At 39.0% G+C, this 9699-nt stretch overlaps 2 protein-coding genes across 3 annotated transcripts; both read left to right on the forward strand.

The window, feature by feature from the left end:
* The first annotated feature begins 1206 nt into the window (after nucleotides 1-1206).
* LOC131320855 (uncharacterized) lies at nucleotides 1207-5523 on the forward strand. 2 transcript variants are annotated; one of them, XM_058351748.1, is made up of 4 exons: nucleotides 1207-1543; nucleotides 2626-2669; nucleotides 2778-2884; nucleotides 2970-5523. In XM_058351748.1, exon 4 carries the CDS (start codon nucleotides 4212-4214, stop codon nucleotides 5241-5243), a length of 1032 nt encoding a protein of 343 aa, XP_058207731.1. In that variant the 5' UTR covers nucleotides 1207-1543; nucleotides 2626-2669; nucleotides 2778-2884; nucleotides 2970-4211; the 3' UTR covers nucleotides 5244-5523. The 2 variants fall into 2 exon arrangements, with proteins under 2 accessions (XP_058207731.1, XP_058207730.1); XM_058351747.1 differs by having other exon boundaries at nucleotides 1247-2884.
* LOC131321369 (mitogen-activated protein kinase kinase kinase 20-like) lies at nucleotides 3313-4184 on the forward strand. The gene is made up of 2 exons (XM_058352354.1): nucleotides 3313-4094; nucleotides 4175-4184. The coding sequence occupies exons 1-2, from the start codon at nucleotides 3313-3315 to the stop codon at nucleotides 4182-4184; spliced, it is 792 nt and encodes a 263-aa protein (XP_058208337.1).
* Nucleotides 5524-9699: the final 4176 nt, after the last annotated feature.

The following is a 9699-nucleotide window of genomic DNA, read 5'->3' on the forward strand; positions in this document are numbered from 1 at the left end:
AGTGTTTAACCATTTTTTCTATTAACAACACATGTTATATAACGGCCTTTTTTGATCGGCACATGTTAACGATTTAACGTCACTTGTGACACGTTTGGTGCGTAGTTTATATTATATTAACGATATATCTCAACGACTTTCATGTCATTCGCAACAAATTCAATTTTGCTGATTTTGGAAATAGGGTGTCATGAGGCAATTTCTAAAAGGTTTTATCTGACTTTGTAATTGCTATTCTTTTAATATACTCATTGATTTTGATACAACTATAATGTATTGTTGCCCATATGCCATTGATCTTGGTCAGTGATTTTTAAAAATAAATTCAATCAATGTTGCTCGTATGTCATTGATCTTGATCAATGATTTTTTAAAGTAAATTCAATCAACGTTCGTTACATAGTAACATATTCGTTAATTGAGATGCATATAATTTGGTTCGAACACCCTGAATTTAATTTTTTTTTGAATAGTAATTTTTTTATTATTAATCTTTGAAATTGTTGCAAAGACTAATAAGACAATGAGATCAAATTCCTAACAAAGTTAAGAAAAATCATTTGCCCAGTCCGAGACCCAATTTCTTGATTGGCAAGGAACCAACCAATTCAGACACCTGAAAGACAAAAGGCCACACCTAAAGGGCCGAAACCTGAACACCCTAATGGGTCGAAGCGTGATTATAAAAAAAAATTTAGCGTGCGTATATATCAAATTTTCGATCACAGATTTTCTACCGTCGTTTCCGAGTAGGCCCATCATTTCATAGCCCGTAGGCCCATCTCTAGAAGTCCATTTCCCTAAACAGAAATACTACTAAATTACTACTAATTAGAAAGGAAATGTACAAGAAAGAAAACAATTGATTCTAAGACTTACGTTCCGTTCAGAAATTTTTTTAAAAAAGTAATTTATTTTATATTTTTAAACTCAAAAATAACGTAAATAAAAAATAATTTTTTTATTTTTTTTTCACTGTATAAAAGATCTTGATGAGATCTATCAAATACCATCCATATTGATAGAAAAATTATTTGCGCAAACATATTATTTTTAAACTTAAAATTACATTTTTTAAAAATAAATACTTATTTATGGTTTTGGAACTGAAACCTTAAGGGTCCCACCATATAAAGGCCCCACTTCTCCCAACCCCAATTTCCCCCCGCTCTAAATAGCCAAATTCAAAAATTTTCTGAAAATTTTGAATCAAATCAGGCACACTAGACAGCACACACACACTCTCTCTCTCTAAAACATCACCCAAACCTCCTCTCTTCTCCCGCCTCCTCCATCTCAACCCGCCTCCTCCATCTCAACCCGCCCCACCACCACCGCAATCTCCTCTCTTCTCTCCCGCCTCATCACCACCGACCCACCACCACGACGATCTCCTGTCTTCTCTCCCACCTCACCACCAACGACCCACCACCACGACGATCTCCTCTCTTGTCTCCCGCCTCTCACATACTCTTCTCTCGACGTACCACCATCGACGGCCACCCCAAACCCGCCCCCCACCACCATCTCTTCTCTCTCACAGGTGTCTCTCTCTCACTTCCCTCTCCATTAATCTACATTTGATTTTTTCAAAAAACACAAAAAAGAAAGAAAAGAAAAGAAAGTAGGGTTATTTTCTTCTCCAGATTCCATAAAATTAGGGCCTCTTAGGATTGGAGTGTGGAAAATATCTGGAAGTGCTTAATTTGAATTGGGTTTGTGCCATTTCACATGTTTTTGAATTTGTGGTTCAGTTCCATAAAAAAGCAGAGTTCATTTGTTTAGGATCACTTGGCCAGGCTTCTTATCTGTATGGTACCATAGATGTCTAGTTGTATTAGGTATAAGTCGCACTTGCGGAAGGAGGATTCCATTAGTCGGTCTACCAAATTCATTTACAAGACAACACATACAAATATTGGAGATATGTAGTAAACATCAATGCAACGCAACCGACTACAGCTAGAATTAGAAGCAGTTTACTTTGTTTGTCACAAAATTATAAGCACGTACATACCATTTTCTTATTGAGTCCCTGGAGGAGTGTGTGGAACCTTCGGATCACTAGATTGATTGCAAGCAAAAACATTCAAACTCGCATTCACATGTTGGTTGATCCTCACAAAACATCGAGGGTTCGGGCGGTGTGTTTTCTCTCATACCTATTGGGACAATACCTTTTTCAGTACTCCTTGAGCTAATCCTCATTGTTTTCGCGCATTAAGCTCAGCCGTAAGAACATGCGCCTGCCCGAACGCTCTTGTAACTCTGTAGCCGTCATCTACTTTGTAACCTCACCCTAGTTTCCGTTTCAAGATTGATTTTAAACAACCGATCTGCGTTTAAGGAATGGAATGAAAACCAAAGTAATCCCTCCGTGATTGGCTCTATCTACCTTGAAAGTTCAGATGTTTTATCTAGGATATTTTACATAAATAGTAACTGTGCTCGAAGTTGAAGTGCTTTTTTTTGTTCCACAAAAGTTGAATTGTTGTTACAAACATGCTTGAATTCTATAGGTCCTTGTCAAAAAACAAACCCCACATAGATCAAATGCAGTTGGCTTTTACTGCATTTTAAGCCGTTTGGACTGATTCTAATGCTTTGGTTCCAATCCGGTTGCAGGCTTATCTATAATTGCTAAATATCTAGTGAAAAAAACTTCACAGGTTAGTCCTCATCTTAGATGTAAGATAGTGCAAAAGGATAATTTCCATCAACACAATAACAATGTGTTCCAGACATTTGCTAATTAATTTCATTTGGTTTTCGTATAGGGAGCATCAACTACATGCTATGTAGCACTGAATCCACAAGTCGAAGGGATAAGTGGAGAGTATCTTTCGGACTGTAACATAGTGAAACCGAGCTTGACTGATCCCAAGTTATAAAAATGGCCTTTTTGAATTGATTTATGGAATCTCTTTGTCCTACATTTTAGGTAATTTGAGTGTAAATGTTCATTTCAGGCCATGGATTCAGGAGTGGAAAGGCAGAGTCATCTTGGCATTGCAAGAGTTCAGTTTGCGGATGACGAGTCGGCTTAAGGAGGTCTTGAGGCTTTCAGAATTATTGCAGAAAGATGTTGCTACCTCTGGCTACGGGGCTTAGAAAAGTGCTGCAGATTTCAATGTCTTGATTTTGTTTTGTGTAGTGTCTCCTTTTGTAGTAATGGATAACCTTCTGGTTTGTTTGGTTGTCTTCCCAGGGTATGACCCATGGTCAAGTACTTTGGTTTGTTTCAATGAAATTTTAGCCTATATAAAGGCATGTTAGGCACACCAATATCAACATGCCCAAGTACTTGACAACATGGAATACGATGTCGATGGATTAACATGGCGTAGAGGTGATTTGATTGGAACAGACGCATTCGGGTCAGTCTATTTGGCTACTCCCAAGAAATCTGAATCACAACAGCTCGGTCCCTTTCCAACCCAGATGGCAGTGAAGTCGGCTGAACTCTTCGATTTGGGTTCGCTTCGAATGGAGAAGCAGGTTTTGAGCATTCTTCATAACACTAATAAGTGCCCTTACATTATCAAGTGCTTTGGAGATGAGTATACCACCGGCGAGAACGGCGAAAACGTGTACAATCTTTTGTTAGAGTACGCTTCAGGTGGTTCCCTACATGATCTGATCAGGAAATCACGTGGTTCTGGGTTGCCAGAGTCCGATGTGAGGCTTTACACGCACTCAATTCTTCTTGGGATCAAACATGTTCATGATTGCGGTTTACTTCACCTTGACATAAAGCCGGATAACATCTTACTTTTTCCTTGCGCTTCACGTACTACTGGTTCCACTAAGTTTATGGCTAAAATCTGTGATTTTGGGCTAGCAAAAAAGGCGAATCAGGGGAAGTCTGCCGTGAGAGGAACTGTTATGTATCTATCGCCAGAGGCTGTGACTGATTGCATACAAGAGGCTACCTCTGATGTTTGGGCCATTGGTTGCGTTGTTCTCGGGTTGCTAACCGCGAAGCAAGTTTGGGCGAGGAAAGCATATTGGAGCACTGATGAATTTGTCCACAAGATTGGTCACGTGTTTGGAACGCCTGAAATTCCAAGTGGGATATCAGAGGAAGGGAAAGAGTTCTTGAAGGGTTGTTTTCAGAGGAGGGCTATGGATATATTGACAGTTGACATGTTGTTGGAACTTCCCTTTGTTTCAGATTTGGATGACAGAGGCGATGCTGAAGAGTCAGAACCATGCAGGTTATGGATGAGAATTATGATGAAGAACGTGAGGAGAATTTGGACACTCAAATGCCCAAGAATAGCGTGAAAGTGCCAGACATTGAGATTGAAGACGATCTGTCCATGTGTTCTAGCGATACAAAGCCGAGGCATATGGCTGAAGAGGATCCCTCCATGTGCTCTAGCGATTTTGAGCCTAGCATTGTTGTTTATTTTGATCAGGATACCGTAGTTGAGCCTATTGAAGATGAAGAGGAAGGGAGCTACGATGAAGAACATGAGGAGAATTTGGACACTCAAATGCCCAAGAATGGTACTGATAGCGAGATAGTGCTAAACATTGAGATTGAAGAGGATCCGTCCATGTGTTCTAGCGATACAAAGCCAAGGCTTGTGGTTGAAGAGCATCTCTCCATGTGCTCTAGCGATGAAGAGCTTAGCATTGAGGTTTATTTTGATGAGGATGCCGAAGTTGAGCCTATTGAAGACGAAGAGGAAGGGAGCCCTAGGCACAACGACTCCAACTTGATTGAGCCAATATTGGAAGATGAGCCAAGTGTTGTATATCTAAGGACTGTGACAAATCATGAGACGCGGAGCCCCTTGAGTGACGAGACAATCCACAACCGCAATATGTCCATGTGTACTACCGATACAAAGCCGAGGCTTGTGGCTGACGAGGATCCCTCCATGTGCTTTAGCGATGAAGAGCCTAGCATTGAGGTTTATTTTGATGAGGATGTCGAAGTTGAGCCTATTGAAGATGAAGAGGAAGGGAGCCCTAGGCACGACGACTCTAACTTGATTGAGCCAATATTGGAAGATGAGCCCTGCATTGTATATCTAGGGACTGTGACAAATCATGAGAAATGGAGCCCCACAAGTGATGAGACAATCCAAAACCACAAAAGGGGGAAACTGATGTCGAGTCCTGATGCAGATAGTGATGAAGGAGAATTTTGGTTTTGCTCATCAATGCTGCAATTTCCGGTGAATGCAATACCATCGAAGCCATGTGCGTCTTCCCTCTGTGTAGCATTTTAGTGGAGAGTTATAGTATCACATACTTTAGCCTGGTATCGTCTTCCGAAATTGGACGGATACAAATCGTTCTAGGGTAAATGGTTTGATTGTGTGTTTGTTCTTATTTATGAGATTTGAACTAAGGCATTTCTCTTAAGTATATATCTATTGGGTTATTGTATAGGATATGAATCAAGTCAGTTTCCCAAGTATTATGCAATCATCTTTAGGTTTGTATTACTTGAATTGTGGAATATCTTTGGGCATGTCTGAATGATGAATGACGGTGCTGATGCAAAAGTAACTGCTAGTTATTTTCTTCTTGTTTTCTGTTGTTGCTCTTGCTGCCACTTTGCTAGCTTTTGCTTCCACTTCTTTGTTTCATAATCTATGTGAGACATCGATAGGTAGTGTTGATTGTTATGGAGTCCATATTATCCCCTTTCAAAAGTAGAGAATAAAACACAGAAACATAAGGTTTTTTGCAGTGCTTTTTTTTGTTTCACAAGTCTATTTTGAAGCTGGTAAAAAGTGCATTTTGTGCAAAAGATTTTGCATGATCAGTTTTAGTTCTTAAAAACATAAGTTAACCATAGAAACCAACTTGATTTACTCAGTGACTTTGAATGTCCTCTTTTGTAATAGTACGTTAACTAGCTGGATTAGTGAAAGCTGGGAGAAATTGCATTTTTGCTTCAGTGATCCATGCTTCAATTGTAAAGCTGTTATCATTTGCTGCTATTTGTAGTATGAATCCGATGAAGTGATGTTTCTAAACAACTTTGGATATTTGTTTTTCCTACGCAAGAATCAATGCTTTTACAATTTTACAATTAACGCGAAGAAATGAAGATCAAACGAGTCGTTAAGCATTCGTTCAACAGTCCATAAATGCATTCTCAATATTGTCTTATACCATCCAACTGAAAAACTATAGAGAAACCTTCATTGGCTACATAGGAATTTAAGGGTGCACTAGTATTTTTTGTTGTTTTTCTCCTCTGGGGCGGGGATACAAAGAACCAGAAAAACAAAGGAAGCAAAATAGGAGGTGGTGGACTGGAAATCGCCCAATCTCGCGAGGTATATACACTTTACCAGCAGGAGTGTTATCCTCAATGTTTTGAATTGGGGAAGATCTGAACAATACAAAGCTTCATACCGTTCACCACCACCATAAAGAATTTTGTAGGCATAGTTGCATAAATCAATGGGTCTTTGTGCTCTGCCTTTTTTGTATCGGCTGCATCTTTTGCTGCTGCAAATCATGCATTGATTGTGAATACCTGTTTTGATGGCTCAACATCAATTGTTTCCTTTGTTGGCAAATATTTTGAGAGACACCATGCATTGCTTCTACGTCCACATTAGGATATATCACTGCAAGTCCGGAACAACAAGGAATAAAGAATGGTGTCGGACACGAATACTAGTTATCTCTTGGGTTGCTAGCATGATATATTCTATGTTATGCAAGGCTTATTGACAGCATTTGGTTTGATCTCTCTCCAAGAGCTTAGTCCAGCTTCAAAGAAGCACGGAAGCGGGCCATAGATATGGACATGGAGACAACAATTCTACGTAAATGGAGACATGGATATAGCAAGGGACAAGGGAAAATTAAATAAAATACATGTAGATTTAAATTTTTGATGCCAGAACACATATACATCAGATATTCTTGTTTATATGCTAATGCACTTGTTCTCAATACATCAGATGCTTAGTCTGTACACTGACAATTACATGGAGTAATTTCAAAAGTAAAAAAAAAAAAAAAACCATGCTTTTTAAAATATAGGTTTCACAGGTTTATTGTTTAGGTATTCATTTTTGAAATCATTGTAGGGAGTCAAACCCTACCTAATAAAGGCTTTGTAGTTCCCTCCCTTCGCCAAAGATCATTTTTACATTCCTCACAGACTGCAGAAACATACAACAAGCCTCTAAAAAGAAGATTGATCAAATCGGTATAATTACATCCAGGGAAAAATCCTCATCAATTCTGGTGCAACTAGTTCTCATCTGATTACTCTGGCTTTACAAAACGAAATTCTCTAAAAATGAACTCGGTTTCGGGGACTTTATCTTCCCTATCCCATGCCAATCATCTTCTGTTACTGCTGTTCTCATAAAAGAGGGACTTGAATCCAAAAGCTAACAATAAGTAACGCAACTAGCGCACACACTCACACACACAAGAATTGCTGACCTTAATCAACCGATCGATGACTACAAGATACTCCATGAAACAGTAACTGTTCAGGATATCCACAAGAAGGGTCATGAAGTTTTCTTTCGTAGCTCCAAAAGGTTAAAGGAATGGTAGGCTTAATTTGTTCATTACAGCCTTAAAAGCCAAGCTATAACTTTTCCCTTTGCTTTCTCCTGTTGCAAACGGTACAATGAAGATATCATCCTGAATCCATCTTCCTTTTGAAAAAGCCCTCTGATTTAGCAAGGTAGTAATATTTTTTTCTCCCTCGGATTTAGGAAGGTAATCTGATCAATACAGTACTTCTTCAGCCTTTTCACGATGACTTAATTAAGAGATTATCTTTTAGGCATATTTTTGCATAAAGCATAGGGCCGCACTGAGACATTTTTTGAGCAATTTTGGTTTTGGAGAAATCCTCCACTAGAACTCCTTGATATGAGATCGTGTGGAAAATATCGTCAGTTCATCACCACTGATTGTGCCAAACATCATACGTCTCGAAGAATAGAGAAACAAAAAAAAAAGTAAAAATACAGAAGGAATTTTAAAAAAAAGTTTCTAAAGACCAGCAAAAAGACTTTCAAGTTTTTATCGTTTTCAACAAAAACAATTTATCTAAAAAATTATCAAAAATTTCCCAAATACCAATGTGCAATGCTACCAACATAACTTTAAAACACAATTCTAGCTACAAACTCTGTTTGGAGCCGTTCGATGCAAAATTGTTGGGTTACCAAGCCCAGTACCAAGTATATTTTTCTTTTGGTAAAAAGCCCGGCATTCTGCTACGGAAATCAACTGGGTGTACCGACGGCCATGCGGGGCCCACTCCAAACTCCACATGAATGATCTGAGCTGTTTAATAATTCAGAAAAAATCCCAAATGGGTCCTTAGCTCAACCCGATATGTATAAGTGCTTAATCCCGCGTGGCCGTTGGTACGCGTTTCTTTAGGTTTCTTGGAACCAAGTTGGTGACTTGTTCAATCCAATTCAAAATTGAAATTCCATAACCAGAATTGCGCGCGTGTTTATTGTCGAGATAACGGCCACGCATGTGTCGTAACCGTTTCCCCGCCCGTTACCATTCAAACAGTTCTAGCTGTACATATACTACTCCAGTAGCAGTGGAGTATTTTTTGTGTATATGTTCATTTTTAGTAAAACATATATTTTTAGAATTAATTCCTGACCCATATTATTTCAAACAAAAATACTTTTGGTTATGTGAATTGCCAACCAATCATCATAGACAATACATACCTCTCATAGAAAAATACATAGTTCCCATAGAAAATACACAATTCTTATGGATAATACACAGTTCTCCTAAAAAATACACAATTCTCATAGACAGTTCTCACATAAAATACACAATTCTCATAAAAAAATACACAGTTTTTATAGACAGTTCTCATAGAAAAATACATAGTTCTCATAAAAAAACACACACAATTCACTAAAACACGCATAATTCACAAATATTTCTCTAAAAAGAAACCTTGCTTGCAATCCTCTTTCTCCTAATTGAGTGTGGAAATTGATGACTGAACCGACATAGACTTTGTAGTCTTCTGTTCATCCTTCTTTTCTCCACAACAGAGAGAAAATGGAGTTTTAAGAGAGAAATTCCTTTTTACAAGATAATCCGATGAAAATTCATTTTACAAAGAGAAAATAATCGCTAATTGAGAATCAGATGCTACAACGTGAATTTTCTGAAAATTTTGAGATTTTCATCCGACCTTTACGCCCAAGTAATCCATCATCACAAACCTGAAGCATTTATTTGAATCCCACAAATAAGAGAGCTTAGAGATGAAGGAGGAGAATCTGAAAGTTCCGATCGACATCCAACATCTTCATGTCGCCGCCCGACGTAGGTGAGCTGGTTGTCGTGAGGCCTGGGGTGGATTTTGCCGCCGTAACATCCTGTTCTTCTTCTTTCTTTTTTTTTTTTGTTCGGCCTGTTCTTCTTCTTTCTTCTGACTGATCTTTTTCATCTGCGACAGCATAGGCCGACCTCTCACCGACCGCCATTGCTTCCGCTTACCACCGCTCGATCTCTTTGTCGACGTTGACCTCAGTCTTGACCTCCCCAACCACCACAGCATGAGCTGCAGCGGAATCAACGGTAGCTGCCGGCAAAACTCCGGCGAGTGGTCCATTTGTGCAATCGGCTCGCACTCAATTGCATCGCCTTCTTGGTTTTCAGAGAGAGAGAGAGAGAGGGAGAGAGAGAGGGAGAGAGAGAGATATG

The sequence above is a fragment of the Rhododendron vialii genome, chromosome 3a (assembly GCF_030253575.1).
Source record: "Rhododendron vialii isolate Sample 1 chromosome 3a, ASM3025357v1".
NCBI lineage: Eukaryota > Viridiplantae > Streptophyta > Magnoliopsida > Ericales > Ericaceae > Rhododendron > Rhododendron vialii.

What these genes read in the sequence shown, in the direction of transcription:
- LOC131321369 (XM_058352354.1), top strand. Translation starts at nt 3,313, where the DNA reads ATGGAATACGATGTCGATGGATTAACATGGCGTAGAGGTGATTTGATT.
- LOC131320855 (XM_058351748.1), top strand. Translation starts at nt 4,212, where the DNA reads ATGCAGGTTATGGATGAGAATTATGATGAAGAACGTGAGGAGAATTTG.